This window comes from Amphibalanus amphitrite, unplaced genomic scaffold (assembly GCF_019059575.1).
Source record: "Amphibalanus amphitrite isolate SeventyFive unplaced genomic scaffold, NRLGWU_Aamphi_draft 000032F_arrow, whole genome shotgun sequence".
Classification (NCBI taxonomy): domain Eukaryota; kingdom Metazoa; phylum Arthropoda; class Thecostraca; order Balanomorpha; family Balanidae; genus Amphibalanus; species Amphibalanus amphitrite.
The window spans coordinates 649,975-668,393 of record NW_024881528.1 but is presented as its reverse complement, the minus strand read 5'-3'; the positions used below and the strand labels follow the sequence as shown (position 1 = coordinate 668,393).

Sequence of the window (18,419 nt, the reverse complement as noted above, 5' to 3'; positions counted from 1 at the left end):
GCGTGGGTCTCTTTGGTCACCCACTGGTCACAGACCCTGGTCCCCAGGGGTCACCGACTGGTCACAGATTCTGGTCCCCAGGGGTCACCCACTGCCGGACGCGCGCCGGTCGCTCTAAGAGTGACGTGCGAACACGGAGCAGGACCTTACCGGTGACAGCGCGCGTCACTGTGTCACCGTCAGCGACTGGTACTTCGTCAGTCCCATCGTGTCTGTCTTAATTAGAGAGGGATGCTTTGTGATGGTGTTCATATCGTTGAACTGACTTCCTTTGCGACATCCTGTTGAATGACTTAGCTCGATTATCAATAACGCTTCGATTGCGTAGCTTTGTTTGCCAGGAAAGCAGTGAGTAATGATTGAACGTCCACGGGCTCCGAAGAGACATTTGAAAGTAACCAAGTTATTTTGCGTTTCTTTGACAAACCTCATTGCCAGACCAGAGTTTGTCCAGCTGAAGTTTTTTCAGTCGGATTTCCCTGTATCGATGGAGGAATCAATTGATCCGTTGGGATGCTGCGAAGTTGTCGAAGAGGCCCTTCAATGGCACTACAACGGTGCCAGACTTGTAGAGTGTTATCCAGAAGTACGAGATGACCGTCGTTTAGTTGCTTAGGCATTTACGCCTTATCGAAAAGGGTAGCTTGAAAGAAGTGGATACGTGCAAGCCTTACATACCATTTCATTTGTGGAGGGGACTGCGTAACGCACACGCGCCCCCAATTTGTCCAGGCGATTGGCTTGATCACGTGCACAGATTGAGCAAGCCGAGGTCATCGCACGGTGCACATGCGTCTGAGCTCGTTCTCCAAACCGCTCCTCATAATTCACACTAAGAACAGATGTGCATGTTATGTTATATGTCTGTCATAGTGGGGCAATATCGCACGTCCTTCATGATTACGGGAAGACATTGACACTATGCAACGTTTTACTTTTATACACTGCTCGCTAGAAGTTCTCAAAATGCTTTTTTAATATACCTACTTTGCCTCACTGCAATTTCGGAATCGACTAAATTCCGCCTTACCGATAGCTACGAAGCCAGCTGGTCTATTTGCTGCAGGAAATGATTCTGTACTCAATTGAAGCTACACGCTGCACAGTGCACACACGCTGGCTTGGCTGATCCTCGTTTGATTTATTTTCGATAGTGTGTGCGTTTTGATATTAATTGACTGATTTTGTTGCTGCGTTTTCCTGCTTTTCCCAGATAAATATCTGCTTTATATTGTATCAGGTATTATCTCTTTTATTATGCTACATGTTACCCGGAGCGCGGGACTTTGTCCATTTGGTTATCGGTATTAGTTGTCGGCTCTGTTCATTGCACTGAGCTATACTCCTTTCTCATATCTTGCTTTATTAGCAGCGGAATCGAACGTAATTGCCAGCCATGGGAGATACCGTAATGAAATGATGCCACGCGATTGATGTGACGCATCTGGGCCGGACCATGCCACTAATTTATGTTCTATTTATTCCCTAATTTATTGGTGACGTCTATAATATATTACGCATAGGTATACGAGTATACTGGTGACGTTTGACATTTCGAATCAGTGTGGACAGGAAGATGAATAGATAGTGCTTTCACTTCGGCGTCCACTGCTGAAAGTTAGCTATAGTAAACAAAGTACTCGCGCTAATTTTGGATTATGTTTTTTTCCTAAATATAATCAATATTTTTACTGTCCTTTGCCATCGTATCATCATTCCTTATATGGCTTATCTCATGTTTTTCATCCAACCATCTTCTCTCGTTTCCGTTTTCATTCTTTTTCTGTATCCGTGCACTCGTCTCCCTTTCTGCAATATAGTGCGCACACCAGACTTGTAAACGACTCAATTTTTTTTTGAGTCGATTCTTTGTTTGAGTCTGGAAATTTGAATCGATTCATCAAACGACTCATGATGTTAAATTTAATTGATTCGAATCAACTCATGACTCATCAAGTTCCTCGATAAAATGATTCGAATCAACTCATGACTCGAGCAACTAGCCAACGGAATGATTCGAATCAACTCATGACTCACACATTTTGATGAATCGATTCAAATCAACTCATGACTCACACGACATTTTTATTGAACTTATTTCATTCAACCCATGACTCACTTTAGGCATTTGTTGATTATTTGACTCAAAGCTATGATAAAATGAATATGCCGCATACCACAATTGTATTAAGCAGCATAGTAGCCTTGACCAAAGATTCAAGCAGCTACCTAGTAGGACTAGGTACATAGGTACCTACCTTACACCTACCTATCTTCAACACTCAACAGTCAACAGTGCAATGTCAGATAAATTTGTAAGTAACTCTGAGAGACAATTATAATATAAGTAAGGACTAAGGAGTAGCATAGTAACCTATCTCTTATTATTACCTAGAAAGTCTTATTTGAAAATTCAAAATCACAAGTTCCGAGAGGCATTCATGTTTTTTTTTTAATCAAACTTTTTCTTCATGGTAATGAGACAAATGTTACTACTTCTTACTTATCAGATAAAATTATTCAAACAGTACAACCTCAAAAATAGGATTAATCCCACCTGTGAAACATTCAGCATCAGCAGGGACTCCATGGGCCACGAGGAGGCCATGACCTTGCATGAGTGGCTCAGGCCTCAGAATCAGATATGATCTTGAGTTGAGACTCATTGAAAGTAGCTAATGTAGGTAGGTATACAATATACATTCTCCAAACGGCACCTAGTTTAGCAGTGCCAACTGGCTGCCAGCTAGATAGAGCCCATCAGTCACTTACCATTTATGTTGGCTCAACGTGGAGATTAAAATGAAGGAATATAAAAAAATATTGTTAGTCTACAATTTTAGATTAAAAATGACGTCATTGAATATTAATCGATATCAGGAGCACCGGAGCACTGACCAAGTGGCTCTTTTGGTAAAAATAAATTGTCATTGGTGCAATTCGGGCAACGTCATCCGGCCAATTTGTCAAGTATAAAGAATTAGGATCCCATGCTTGCTTTATCGCGCACGCGCCATGATTTGTCACCAAGGCGCCTTTGGGCTTTGGGTCTGGAGAATGCACTACTAAAATATAAGTGGCGAAAGGATGTTGAGATCACGCAGTGCAAGTGTTCGTGGTAATCGTAATTTACTGTTTTTCTTTCTTCCTATGCATCAAATAAAAAATATTTTCAATTTTTTTATTTGTCATCGTATATTTCTATTTTTCAACAAAATTACTCGTTGACTTCATATTTATCGAGATTCAGACGTGGAAGTTATCAACTGCGCCATTAATGTAGTTTTCTTAAAACATACTATGACTTTCACATTCTATTCTCGAATTCATGACGTCACTCATAGTACATATTTTAGGCGAATGGAGATCGCTGAGGAAATATTTCAAAGCCGCTCCTTTACATTATTCTGAAGATTCTATGATGTCATAAAACAAGTTTCTTTTTAAACTTCTATTTCATGGAAAAATGTGCATTTTGTGGTTTATTGGCAGTTGAGCATCGCAATTTTGCGGTTTATAGGTGAGTTTATTTATATTATAGCATAGCCTATAGGTAGTTTATAGGCTTTAGGTAGTTTGGGCGTATTTGACTCTATAGACGCCCAAACTCTTATGCTGTTGATTGATTATTGGGACCAAATTGGGACTGGGAGAAGGGGAGGCAGCCGCAGGTGTCAATTCTGACTCCTGACATGTAAAATGTAGGTACCTAGGTAGTGTAGCAGGCACTTGGTTTGGTAAGACTAAGTACCTACCAACTGCCAAATGCTTTTGGCTCATTAGGCGCCTGTGCCTGAGCCTCTGAGGCTCTTGTAAGTCTGAAATATGGAGTTAAGTGATGGCTAAAGCTGAGGGGGTGATCTAGCATTGATTATTAGGGTGTTGATGGTGACTTGTAAACGACTCAAATTTCTTTTGAGTCGATTCTTTGTTTGAGTCTGAAAATTTGAATCGATTCATCAAATGACTCATGATGTTAAATTTAATTGATTCGAATCAACTCATGACTCATCAAGTTCCTCGATGAAGTGATTTGAATCAACTCATGACTCATCGAAAAACGGTTTGATTCTGAGTCGATTCACGAATCAACTCAGAGTCGTTTACAAGTCTGGCGCACACCTAGCCCATGGAATAAGAAGCAGAGCTATGCGAACCACGGATTACCCCACGCATTGACCAATAGTTACTGGGTAGAGTCCCCTCCTGGGGCCATCGGGACTCGGGAGACCTCGTCACCAGTGAAAGTTGGCCAGCGGTGTCACTGTTAGGTGCCAGGTGCCTCTATCGGTCTAGAGAGTGCGGACGAGTGTTTGCTAGGACAACCAGACAACAGACCGGTCGTCCCGCTGCCATGGCTGAACTGGGGGCAGTAATGGGTGAAAGTGTCGCCAAGGCCGGAGATACAAATGCTCCCCTTTGTGATGGGTGATGGTAAAACAAACATGACTGTGTTCTTATTTTCGAGCTGCTATCTGTGTTGACGATCTCGCATTCCGTGGCTTCACATATAACACATACGACACCGAGTTTGCATTTATGGTAATTGGGCACTGAGTGTTCGAATCGTAGCGTCACTGTTTGTGCGTATTTTGCTGGTTCCTGACAATCGCAAAACTCATCCACGTATTTTGTTTGTTTCGTTTACTGTTTAGCTGTTCTTTGACTTTCGAAGTTGAAAATTGTTGCCTACTCGTATCTTATTCACGATATTTCATCTTTTATTCAAAACAGAATGGCAATGTATAGCTGCTGACTGTTATGTCCCACTCAAAAGATATATTTGCGGATATCTTGCGTATTGTTCAGAAGTCCCTCCCTCTCCCCACATTCCGTTTTCGCGTTCCGTGCCTCCCGGACCCGCCTGCGTCGAGCGCGTGCGCCGCCCCGTGCCGGCGCCCCTGCCTTGTTCGGGAGCTGCGCGCGCCCTGGCCGGGCCCGGTCAATAAGCCGTTATCAGCCGGCCCGGCCCGGCCCGGTGCGTCGCAGGCGGGCCGCCGGGCCGGGCCGCCGGCCCGCCGGCCGACCTGTCGCTCCTCCTGCTGACCCGGTCACCGCCTGTTGCAGCTACGCCAAGCAGATCCGGACGTCATATATGGCGCCATACCGAGTGCGGACAGTCACCTGGTGCCTCAAGATCCCGCCGTTCTGCACCAAATACAAGACGGCCTACACGCTCAAATACAAAACAGAGGTGAGTGGCGCAGAGTGCAGCGCAGCTGACCCGCGCACTGACCTGTTGCTGTTGGATTTGTGGTGGGGCTGTTTTGGCAGAAGCCCTGTTCTTTTTGTGGAGGAGGGGGTTAATTGCTAAATGGCGCTCTCTATATGAGTGTGATATTGCCCATATGGCGCGAGCGATGAAGGCAGATCAGAGGCAGCTGCGTGTGAAAATATGTTTCCTGGCTATAACAATGATATTTATGACCTCACTAGAAATTTAAATTAGGCATGTGTTTACCTATACTGTTTTTGGCCAAAATAGGTATCAGATATTAGATATACCTACATATATGTTGCAACGCATGACTGGAAGTTGAGTATTTTTGCGCCAGTTGGTGGCTTTTAATGGGTGACAGTTTTTTTTTTGGATATTGGCAAACATATGTACGCTGATAATCAAACGTAACATGTATAAATGAGGCAGGAATGTCATGAATGAGTAGGTAATGCTAGGATGCACGCACGAACTAAGTCTATTTGATGGTTGAAATGACTGATGTCTCAGGCTACGGTGTTATTTGCATCGGAAAACATCGCGCTTTTTTGCGAACTTAAATGGGACTGTTCTAGTTTTAATTCTAAGTAGACTGACTATAGGTAACAGTTTGATAAGTTTCCATAGTATATTGTTAGGTAGGTATTTGAACAACATAATAACTATTGGCATACTCGTATTCTCGCGCGGAAATGAGCGAAATCTTCAATACGAGTACATCCAGCTGGAATCACTTTTAAAGTACTGGCGTATCGGCTTACGGTTGCCCTCTGCTCCTATGCGGGCATTGTGCTGTAAATAACAGGAAATGGCGCTCAATGAGCCGCTGATGACACTTCTTTGACACTGATCTCCTCTGTGTGCTCATTGATGCGCGCCTCGTTACCTGCCCTCACCACTATGAGGGAGACAACGAAACGTAGGCCCAGTGGTGGCTGTCGGATGTTACGGCCTACCACCCCTGTAGCTTGTTCTCCAGTGTTGCGGCTAACGAGCCGCCGCCGCCGCCGTCTCCTCTCCGCGGTGTGAGACCAATTGGCTCGTCAGAGATGTGGCCTCCCCCGGCGGAGGGAGGGAGGAGGAGGGTGCTGCTGCTGATTACTGCCGGAGGGATCAGGTTCGCCCGAGCCGCGGGGCGCTCATTGGATCGGGAGGGGGAGGGAGATGTCGATGGGCATTACTCGCTGGGGTGCCCGCTGGGGTAGCTGGTCGGATGCTGCTCCTTTGAATGCCTGTCAGTCGCTACCCATTCTTGGAATTCTTGGACAATATCTGGATTAATCGCACGTATCGTCGTGATGTCACTGTTGTCATCATTATGCACGTCTGCTTTGTTTTCGAAGCAGGCCGTCATGTGTCATCGGTTTCGCGAGTTGGCCGTCAGCCTGTGCCCCGGGCTGTGGTCCATTGGGGCAGCGGCCGCCGAGGGCGGCGTCGGTTGTTGGCCAGTTCCAGTTCGTTGTGGTGGTTGACGCTGGAAGGCTGCCAGTGCTCCCACGGCCGAGCCCGTGCCCGTGCGGTCTGATTATGACCCCAGCCTGCGGTCTGATCATGCTACGGTCGGCTGCATCATACAGTACGGCGCAGTTTGGCAGGTTGCAAACGTTCCATCATCTTTCTTGGAGCTGAATTTACCAAAACATTTGTTCTAATAATAAGCACAGTGCTCATTGTAGATGAAACATCTGACATAATGAAAATTTATTTTTTCAGTCCGTTTCAAATGTGTTCTTAATGAATAACTATCATTGCATGTCGTCTGACCTTACCTCTCGTCTTATAAGCACATGCATACTGCAAAGATTTGTGCTATCTGAAAATGTGTCATTTATAGTTTACTTTGGATATATTTTCCCGATTTTTTTGTCTTCCAAAAAAGTACAATTGTGAGACTCGTGACAAGCTTTTCACGACAAGCTAGATTTAAATCAGTCGCACAAATCATATAACTGGTTGTCCCTTTCTGAAGCCCTCGTCTGCAGAGCAATAACCCGAAGCCGGGGCCCGTCCGCTACCTATGAAGGTAGGGTTTCCCGCGAGGGAGACGGCCGAGGACGGGAGGACAGGTGCCCGCCGCCGTCGCTCGGGTGGCTCGGGTGACCTTCGTTCACGCGCGCCGCGCTCCTGATCGGATCAGGCCGGCTCCACCGCACACCGCACACCGCCCGCGCTCCCAGTCCGCCCGCGGCCCGCTCAGCTGTGCGCCCGGCGTGGTTCCGCACGCGCCTCCGCCTGGATGCGCCCGCTGCGTCCAGACCTACCGTTTGTTGATGCGGTCTGTGCGGCCAGGCTTGAAGCGTGCACTGTGAAGAGTGAAGAGCTGTAAAGATGGCGCCGCCCTTCGGCACGCGTCCACGAAAAACAGCGCCGCTCGACGGCGTCGGGACAGTGGACGAGAAAGCCGGAACTGGCGGCGACCCGACGGCAGGGTGACGTGGCAGCCGTCGGCCGACACGCCGAAGAACGGGGAAAGGGTGAAGAGCTTTCACAGGGTACTTCTCGGGAAGGTGGTTCAAGAACTGTGCCGTTTCCGAGTTAGTCTGATGCGATTCACGGTGAGGCGTAGGTCCGGTCCAAGAATCCGAGTTTTATGCACGGATGTGCTTCTCCAGTTGTTTTGCTTGCTGTATTGGCTCCGTTTTAGTCGAAACGCTATTATCGAGTGACGAGTAGAAGGATTGAAGAGGACCTTTAGCTGTAGGAAGGTGTCTGTTCCTCATGATATTGGGCTCCCCAAAACACAGTAGCATTTACTCTGGCTCGATTCAGCGCAGCGCTTCTGGTTTAAAGCAAGTCAGCTGGCCCAGACAGCCTTTACTCGGCCGTCAGCACGATTCGGAGGTCAGACCGCGCCTCTGCTCACGGAATGCTGTCTCATGGTGTTTTGTTTGTTCAGCGGTGTCGGATGAGCTCGATTTCTCTGTTACTGTCGGCGTTGACTGGTGAAGTTCACTCGGGCTGAGCTGCACCCGCTCAGACACTGGCGCGGTTGGTAACTATAACCAACGTATTAGACAGCGTTATTGGTTTTCTGGGGTGCGTCAACTACTGGTTATTGGTATCATGCTGGCGTGAGTCAGTGAGCCAATACGTGGAAAATGCCCGCTCCTTTCTTACGTGGATTCCTCGGTCGCTCGGCATGGCGTTTCCCGGTAAACGTTTCGGCAGCGCGGCCCGGGGGTGTTCGCGGAATCCCGGTGAGTTGGCACCCGCTCCTGGCACCGCTGTGGCCGCGCCAGACACGTCGCCACCTGACTATCGCCTCCGATCGACATCAGCTGCCGAGCTGCGTGACAGCAGGACGTTCAGTGGAACGGGCTCTTAGGATCCTCCCCTTGTTCATATGGACTAACCCTTGAGCCGCTCCTGCCACCATCACAAATTCACCAATCACCCCGACTTCAACATGTTTTTGATTGGTCCCTGCTTTGGCCCTTTTAAACGTTGTCTTATCACTTCTTTATTTATCTAGTTTCTTAGTGCCAAACGGAATGTCAGCTCCCCTCTTGATCTTCATCCCATCATGCGCCGTGCGATGGCGCATGCTAATCTATCCATGCCAGAGGCTAAACGTGAACAATGGACAATCAAAACAACTCTTGCGTTGAGAGCTTTATAATCAGACCAATGAAGGGTTCGTCATTGGTTCGTCTTATCGCATTGGTTGATCCAGTTCTGAACTCAATACTGCCGCCTGGTAAGTAGATATAACGGAATCCTTTCAAGCGGTCACCAATGACTAATGAGTCTTCAAAACTAAGATGGAAATAATCACCTGCCGCCTAAGCGGGAGATGGCTGCCAGTGCCACCTGGCCGGAGCGTGTGCCGCCGTCACCCCGACCCATGACTGGTGCTGGCGCGGTGTGATCAGCGCCTGCCACCGGCCTCTGTGACGTCACATGGCACAGGACGCCGACCCGCTCCCCTCTGTTTACATCAGACGGCGGCGGAACATCCACCGTCCCTCGGAGGCCGGCCAGCTGTGGGCGCTGGGAGGCGCAGGGATGGACGGACCCGTGAGGCACGAGCGGAGGTGCCGGGCACTGGGACGGGAGGCTCCATCACAGGGTGTGTGGTGGTGGGGGACACCCGTGACCTCAGCACGGGGCTCAACATACATAACCACGCTAATCGAAGGTTATCAGCCGATTTCGTAACGGCTTAGTGGACGGCGGACTTTGCTCGGGATAGTCCCGCTTGGTACAGTCAAAGGGCTATCAGTGTCTGACATCGTGTTCGCTTAGCATTCAAACGCCACGCTCAGCGGTTTGAGGGGCCGGTCAGTGGCAGCAGTGGGGTTCCTGCGACTGTTGGTGTCGGTCCGCCAGGCTCTTGCAAGGCCCTGTGTACCGTCTCTTGTCGGTGCAGAGACGCTATGCCGACCGTTATTATCGGACGTGCACATGTGCTGCAGGGAGCGGCGTCGCCGCCGAGTGGACGCTCCCCGTTATCCGGACTTCATCCAGCTATCACATGTGATATATGTACGTGTAAGGTTGTATGAAAAGTTGATAATGAAATGCGAGTGTTGGAATATATTGTTTCTACAATCTACATTTAACCAATTTACAAAAGTAACATATCAACCAGTGTCAAATCTGCAGACATCAGCCCTACATGGAGACGAGCAGCTGGGATAAACGCTAGCCGTCATGTCACGGCAACTAAGCTAGGAGATGACACAGCGGGTGGGGTCGCAGTGACCAAAGCTCACCCAGAGACCAGATGTATCTGAGATGATGGTTTCAACGTCCCGATTCATACGTCAGAGAAAATGTTTATATTGGTGATTGAAGAACCGTGAGAAGCGGGAAGATGAGACCGAGGAACGCTCACCCATCCAAAAGTCCTAATGCTGACGCGCGGTTAATGTCAACACCAACCACGCAATCGTCTGATGCTGAAGCTGTGAAAGCTTTGTTGGCCCGTCTGTGACGTCATCAATGCCCATTGGGCAATCCTTCCGGGGGAGCCGCTAGTCTACGGGACTGGGACATCGGCCGGGTCCGGGTCACTCCGGGTCGACCCCGGACGGCAGCTCCGGGTCGACTCCGGGCTCCGGCTCCGGGCGGGGTCCGGTGGCTCGAGCTGTTCCGGGAGGGTTCGGTACGATGCGGGACTCTCCAGATGCCTGTCAGTCGTGTGGTTAACGGTTAGTCGGTCAGACGGTACGTGCATGCCGTATACTGTTTGACTATCGCCGATATCGCAGGTGAGTCATCTGTCAACCACAGGCGATTTATCTAATGTAAACGGAAAACCTGGGGCAGCTTCGCTATTTGACGACACAGTGTTGGTATGGAGAAAGTGCACCGCGGTGCGGTAGCCGGTACCGAGCTCGGCATTTGTGACGGTCGCAATAAAAACATTGTGTTTTTGTGGGATTCCTCGGGCACAGATAGCAGTGGTGTTTCCTTCTGAGGGCCTCGGCGACTCGACTCGCCACCTCCCCGGACCCCGGGTTTCAGTATCCGCCTGCTCACGCTGCCATCACCTCTGCGTGATTGATAAAGTAACAACATCAACCCTTTTAGTGCAGGATATTTGTCTTCGCAATAGCGCAGCGCTCTTCGATGGAGACATTAATAAGTGAGTCGCATATGGCGCTGCTACCTCAAAGAGGCATTCGGTTGGTGTCTGGCCCGATTCTAATATTTCGCTGTGTAAGCCTCTTTATTCGGTGATGATTCAACCCGGAACACGGCTGGCTGCACGGTGGGATGCTGTTGCCGGTATGTCGGCCAGCTAATCCCGCCCGTCAGCCCGCTGATGATTTGTCGCTGCACTCAAAACTTTTTTACCACCTCCTGGAGGATTCATTTTTACCAAACCCGCAAGATAAGAGTATATTGAAAGGGTACCTCGCTGCTACCATTATGTACATGGTAACGGTAAGTGGTTAAATTGAAGTTATTCGCCAACAAAGAGTATTATTACCAAGTAAATATCAATATTACTCTCGCAATCCTGAACATGACGAAAACTCTTTCCTCCTGGGTATCGTGACTCGTGTGCAGGTGGTCGTTTCATGCGTGGATCTTGTTTACCCTCGTGAAGATAATATTTGAATGAATATCAATCAGCCAATCAAAAACGAGATCGGCCGTTTGAAGGTTGGAGGCCACGCGCATCTGTCAGTTTTCCGTCGTTGGTCTCCGAGAGCGGATGTGAGCAGTGTCGATGCCGCGCGGCGTGGCCGTTGGTGATTGTGCTTGTGTGCTGTTCATCGCCTTTAGAACCTCTGTGGACATTTTATTGTAAGATACCGTTGTGATAGAGCATTGCGTGCTGTTGAGTGGTGCTAGTTTGATCTGGCTAACAGAACCCCTGCACGGCCACGTGGCAGAGTGTTGTAAGTAGGTACATAAATTTTGTTGTGATGCATTTTGTTGGTGACTTACAAAAAGCCATGCACTGTAGTGATGCAGTTGTATTATCCCACGTAGACGGGCGACCACCCAGGAACGCTGCCGTTCACTTCAAATGTTGTGGTGCCTTATCCAATTGGAGGGAGCTGAATTATTATTCATATTCGAGTATTCATTTTGAGTATTCGTATTCAAGTTGCTTTCAAGTTGTATCGTGATGTTTATTTACCGCGTGTGCATCGCTGAACGCGTATGAGTAAGTGGAGAGTCTCAATGCTCATGGCTGGTGAACCCCTCGTATTGTTTGTACGGAATGCCAAATATATATTGTTGCTCTTGAAGCATGTTTTTTAGTTGATGAACTCCGGTTAACAGAAGCTTCGCGAAGCTTCTGAAGAAAGCGTCTGTGGGTCCGTTACCATCCTCTGGGGGGTTTACACTAAAGGAAAGAGTAAACATTACCATGTGACTTAGGGTAAGCCAGAAGGATATACTCTCTGTAAGAGGGTAAATTACAAATTAGATGGCATGCTACTCTTTAGAGGAGGGTCACGTTAAAGAGTTACTCTTCCACAGCGTGTAACTTCGAAAATGTTACCCTCTAGACGAGAGTAAATCAAAAGAGTTTACCATACAGAAGATGGTAAAAAAACGTCTGTGTGTCACGTTACCCCTCCCTGACGCGTATACTCTCCATGAAAGAGTAAAATTTACCATCTGGAGGGTGGTAAAAAACGTCTGTGTGTCAAGCTACCATGCTATGGCGGGTTTACCCTCCAGGAGATGGTAAAAAAGTTTTCAGTGTGAACTGGCCACTGATGCGCAGGCCTACTGAACCGTGACCCGCGGCCGGATGCTCGAGCCGCCCCCGCCCACCATTACGTAACAATGCTGGTCACGACGCGATCGCGGAACCGTTCCTTTCTGCCCAGTGGCCGCCGCGTGACGCGCTACTCTGTCCGGGAGAAACTGCTGGCGTCTGCCAGTCACGTGGTGGCGATATGGAAAGGAAAACACGGTTGAGACGCAACCACAGTCTGTCACGCCGCGTGTGACGGACGGCGGAAGTGTTGGCAGACGGAGACGTGACAGATGCGTGGTGCGGGCGTGACGGTCTGACTCCGGTCATACGCTGCCGGGCCTCTAGCAGGTGTTTGCGTCGTTTTGCTACAGCTGCGCAGGTTCTGTGGTAACAGTCTATCTACCGATAACGTTATCGCCGCCATCACGCCTCGCCATACAGTGGACTCTGATGTGTGGGTGTTTTACGCCCCTATAACTGGTTGGAAACGGATAGATTTTGCCGTATGAAGGCCTTGATTGTCCGTGTTGAAGGCTGCGCAGTGCGCATCGCCAGCCACGCGGGAGGACGGTGATTGATGCGGAGAGAGCTGCTGGTTTCGGAAGCTCACAGGTCACCCGAGTTCACGTCAATCCTTTGTTGTGATGTATAGTCTCTCTTGAAAGTATCGCGTCCTGGGCTGCGGCGGCTCAGCGAACAATTCCATTCAGTTTGAGGACCCCAGTAGTGAGGTCATGTCCTGTATCATAAAAAGTACGCTGTAACACGATTTTACGCCAGCGGTAGAAGGAAAACTGCTATTTGACGCAGGCCCCAGCGGCTGACAACTGGGTCGAAACAGGTGAAGGCCGGCCAGAGGTCATGCTCGTATCGCTCTTCCGTGACCCCGTCCACCGCCCCAGGTGGATACTGGCGCCGCAATTGGGTTCACCAGCCGGGCGCTCATTGGTCTGCCTTAGTGGGTGCCAATCACTGTTAACTCAGTGTGCGTGACGCGTAAAGTCACAACGAAGCAAAGTTCCGCCATGACCTTATTGACCCTTTCTGAAGGGGCCTTCTGAACGACGTAAACAGGTCAGGTAAGGGTGGCAACCTGGCATCAAATAAATCTTTTTTAAAAAGAAGACAGATAAAGGGTAATATTTTTTTTGTCGCCGATTACTAACCGGCTTATTAACAAAGAAAAAAACAGAGAACGTTCAAATGAAGGACAAAGTGGCTAGAGAGCAGATATTTTTGTGATTGGAATCCGCTCGCGGGTGCACCTGCAACCATGGATGCATTATGTTAGCCGGTGCAACTGAAGCTTTTCTTTTTGTTCGTATTCGTGCACGCCGCACGGGTTTCCGGATTATACCAAAAACCTGTGGTAGTCGTGCTGATGTCAACGCCGCAGTCGATGTCAATGCTGCAGTCAAATTTTCAGCTTTGTAATGAAACAAATCTCAACAAATCCTCTGCGAGTAGGGTGGCTTCCGTTGACCACATGCTTACTGCCATCGCAAGTTACCGCACGGCGACCGCCCCCCCCCCCATCCCTCCGCAAACCACTCCCCTCGCCCCGCCGCGCTGGCTGCCACCGCGCGTCAGGCTTCGGTCAGTGCTACCAGTGGCTCTCAAACCTTTCCGCTCAAACGAGGCTGGGACAGGTGGCGCCCTCCCCTCAGAGTTGCGATACTTTCAAGAGAGACTATACAGGGTGCACGGTTTGATATGCACACTAGGAAGTGGGTGAACTGTTAAAATATACGGCGAGGTGTATGTATGTGTATGCGTGACTGTACTGTTTGTGTCGGTATTCCCGGTGCTGGTCCGGACCGGGATCCGTCTCAGTAAACATCCGGCGTGCGGTCCTCGTGCGCCCGCTCCAGGGCCGGGTCCAGGGCCGGGTCCAGGGCCGCTATCAGGCCGCAGGGCAGCTTCAGCGACGCCCACGGGCTCGACGTATCTTATCCTGCTGACAACGCTGACCTCACCATGGCTATACACACACAGTACACACGCCCGTCTCGGTTATCTCAGCTGAGAAGGCGGGCTGTGTGCCTCTCTCCGGCCTTTCATCGCCACTGCGCCGGCATGACTGCGCCTCTGATTACCTCGGTGCCGAGCTGACCTCACCGCGGTGCCGGTGTCGCTGCATCTGGTGCAAAGAGGCCGTCACCGGCCGTCTCGTCAGCGGCCGGACCGACCGGCGGGGGTCGGTCGGTCAGGAATAGGGCTGCAGCAGCGCAGCGCCGCGGCGGCGACACCGCAGCCTCCGCGGGGCTCTTTGTCTCGCGCGGCGCCGGCCTTTGGGGCGCCGCGCGCGGTTCAGAGCCGTATCCGGCGCGGCCGGCGCACGTGCGGCGCGTGCCGACCGGCCCCGAGCCGTGCCTGCCAATACGGGACTGATTGGCTGTGATTGGGGAGCACGGTATCGGGATCACTTCCATCAGCTATATACGTCACTTCCGCCCCTGGACGGCGCCATACTCGTGTGGCATATGCTTTTACTGGATTAATATCATATAACTATAATTTGTAATAGAAATGGCGAAAACCATGGGCACGTTTGAACTCCACATTTGGACCATGTGCTAACGAATTATCAACAAATGAATAAATACTATGAAGCTTGGTGTAAAACAAGAAGCAATCTGGGTCTTTTTGAAATGTTAATTTGTGCGTGTTTTCGGAAATATTGATGTGATGTGTCCAGCCAAATATCACTGACACCACACCCTCTTTTTGATATGTGCGCCGACAGAACAGCTCAGCGTCGGCCCCTGAGGAATTCATTCAGTGACATTCAGTGACATTCAGTGACACTCAGTGACATTCAGAGTCCGTTGGGAGTCGTGTGGACGACGGCGGAGGGGCCGGACGGGCGGCAGCTCGGCAGGAGGTCCTTCGGGGGACGCGGCTGGCGTCTGAGGTCACTAGATGAATGAGGAGAGGGTCGGATGTGATTACAGCGCCCATCTCTGCCTCCCAAGTCAGCGGCTGTGTAGCTGTGTGTCCGCCCTCCCTCTGAGCGGGTGGAGCGGATGCACAGCTGTGCCTTTGAAGACGCTGTGAAGTTCGTTGATGTGCTGAGGACGTGTTACGAGCTGACTTCTGTCGTCCGTGGGTTTCCGGACCATTTACCAGCGTGTCATCGTGCCGCGAACTCATGCGATGTTTATCTGAGCACTGAGGGACGATGAACGGAGGCCATTACACTTGTCATTCTCTCATTCACTCACGTCATTCGCTCCTGCAGAGGAGATTCCGCTTCAGTATCGTTTGATATCATCCCATACGAATCATCCCTTGTACCAAGAAAGACGTTCAACGGCCAGCGCACCGCTCATCAGATCCTGCCTACAAAGTATTTGACCAGTCTAACTGAAAACCGGAATTGAATCTGCATCGTCACACATTCGTAGGTTGCGGTGACCGGTTGGGTTTCTCTCTGAATGGGGTCGGTCCGCGTTCAGGTTTGATGCGGCACGAGCGCGGGTCACTGCCGGCAACCGGTCGGGGCGGAGGAGGATCGGCCTAGATGGCGGCGAGCGATTACTGAGTAGTCGCGCACTCGGGAAGGTTCCGGGCCTGCAGGTCGGATTGGCGAGGATCGGGTCAAAGAGCGCGGTCCAGTTGTTGAAGTTAGGTCAGGAGGTGAGTCAAGTTATAACGAGGCCCTGTGTGCGACGTGCGTGCTAAAGGTCGATCAGGGAGGTCGAGGACAGGTTGACCTATAGGGTTATGCTGTATGTACTGGACTGTCCGTTGACTGGTTTTGCGGCCAGTCCGGTTCCGCGTCGGGTCAGTCGGGTCGGCGGACAGATGGGTCAGGCTGGTCGGCGACATTGGTCCGCCCTGGATCGCTGTGTCAGCGGCATTAGTCCCCCCTGGAGCGCTGTGTTGGCGGCGTTAGAGTGGGGCAGCCCCGGCTCGTCAACGGCAGGACGTGACGAGACTAGTCTATCCAGCCGGCCGATCACGTTCCGTCGGGCTGCAACCGTTTGGAGTCTGTTTCTGGTTCGTAAAAATGGCTGGACGCTACCGTTTACCCGCATGCAAGAGAAACAATGTTCAGCAACAATCAGCAAACACAAAGCAGTCACGTTTGCACATTATTGCACGTCACGAAAAAAAATATGACCACCAACAAGTCTATGTTCCGTTCAAATATTGCCACGGTTCCGACTCCATCAAATGATGATCACGCCTGCATTAGATATTCAAGGCACGATTAGTTGGCTCTATTGTTGCGTGACGGGCGGGTTTCATCCTACCCCTGCGCCCGTATATCGACCTCCACCCACTCCCTCCCACTCCGCCCCCGGTGCAGGATCAGGGCGTGGCTGGACACGGGCCAGGGCCGCTTATATGGGCAGGCTGAGCTAAACTCGGGCTGACGAACGGGGAGCTGGACTTGTAGCTTAGACCTGTGAACTTGCGGCACGGGCGGAGTTCGGAACAGTGGACTGACTTATCCGAGCTGTGTTCGTGCCAGTGAACTCACGGTGGACTGGGCTGGAAGTGGTGATCCGTATTCCGTGGGCTGAGCAGAGTTCGAGTCCGGAGCTGAGCTGTACTCAGTCCTGTGAACTGACAGGCAGGGACAGAGCTGGGCGCGCTATGTACCCACGTACCGGGTGCAATGCTGCACGACGTGCGGGCCAACAATGGGCGGAGTTCGCAAAACCGGTTCCGGAATGCAGCGGTTTTGCACGGGCCGCCCGTATTCCGTGATGCTGTGTTAATGCACTGCGCTGAGATGAGGTGGCACTAATAACCAAAGCCGCCAACCAAGGCCTGATGGAAATGTCAGCAATGGAGCGTCCAAAAGTTTTTGGAACTGTGGTGGTCTAACGGGAATTTGAGAGTAGTTTTGGACCTGCATCTGGGATCAGTTTGGCAGCTGCGGAGAAGCTATTGACTAGAATACGTGCGACGGTCTGATTTACTGAGAGCTATGTTTGATTTTTACAGATGGTTGATGTATTTGACGCGTTAGACGGGCTGTTCAAGAATGGTAGCTTGGACTGCCGCACTGACATTGTACCGTGCTGACTGTCGTTCCGTCTGTCTCCGCAGGTGAAGGTGAAGACTCGCACAGTGGAGCTGTGCTGTAAGGGCTACACCGAGTCGGCCAACCGCTGCCAGGCCGTGTGCAGTCCAGAATGTCTGCACGGCCGGTGCACCGAGCCCAACAAGTGCGTCTGTGCCTCCGGCTACGGCGGACCCACCTGCGAGCTGTGTGAGTACCCATACTCGGCATCCTCCCCTTTTCTACACACAGACGTCCATAAACTGCCTTAACCCTCGCCGGCCGAGGGGGGGGGGGCGGGTGCCGCCCCCCCCCCCCGTAGGGTTTTTTCGCGATAGCTCCGAACACGCTGGCGATAGAGAGCTGAAACTTGGCATACCTGACCTTTGATCCAAGCCGGATCTTTTGACACCAACCGCATTTTTGGGTCAGGTCAGGTCACTGACCTATGACGTCATAAGTGAACCTCTGCACGGTCTTCAGATGTCGCAACTTCGCAACGCCCTCACTGCCAGAGGAGATGTCACAGGGAAATGAAACTTGCAGGATCTAGTATCCATTATGAGTCCCACAACTTGTATATCTCGGATTTTTCCTAAAGGTCATATGAGGTCAGGTCATTTTCGTGACCTCACCATTATAAGTCAATGGGGAAAAATGAAAACTGCTATTCTGGCGCCGGGAACGATCTCCAACTATCTCAAGCACACAGAATAGTGATTTGATGCACTCCTTGCAAGGTTAGATGCGTCACTTTTGCAATGTTGACCTTGCGTGACGTCATTTATGACGTCATCAAGGTCATATTAGTTTTTCGTCAATAACTCTTGATCAAATTGAGCTAGCGAGTCGGGAAAGCCACCAATGGACTCAGGAAGGCCTGCCGAATCGAATGATATGCGACATGACCTCTTTCGACCAACTTCGTGACCTGGGGGTGCTGACCTGACCTTGACCTGAGGTCAACACCCCAAGTTGACCTGACCCGGACAAAAAGTATATCATTCGACGCG

At 50.5% G+C, this 18,419-nt stretch overlaps 1 protein-coding gene across 4 annotated transcripts in view; it reads left to right on the top strand.

The window, feature by feature from the left end:
• LOC122368365 (protein draper-like) overlaps positions 1–18,419 on the top strand; it is a 62,069-nt gene that overhangs the window by 20,985 nt on the left and 22,665 nt on the right. For all 4 annotated transcript variants that reach the window (XM_043342259.1, XM_043342251.1, XM_043342245.1 and 1 more), the window contains exons 2-3: positions 5,068–5,194; positions 17,454–17,616. In XM_043342259.1, the coding sequence (XP_043198194.1) occupies positions 5,068–5,194; positions 17,454–17,616 (290 nt within the window). The remainder of the gene's footprint in view (positions 1–5,067; positions 5,195–17,453; positions 17,617–18,419) is intronic.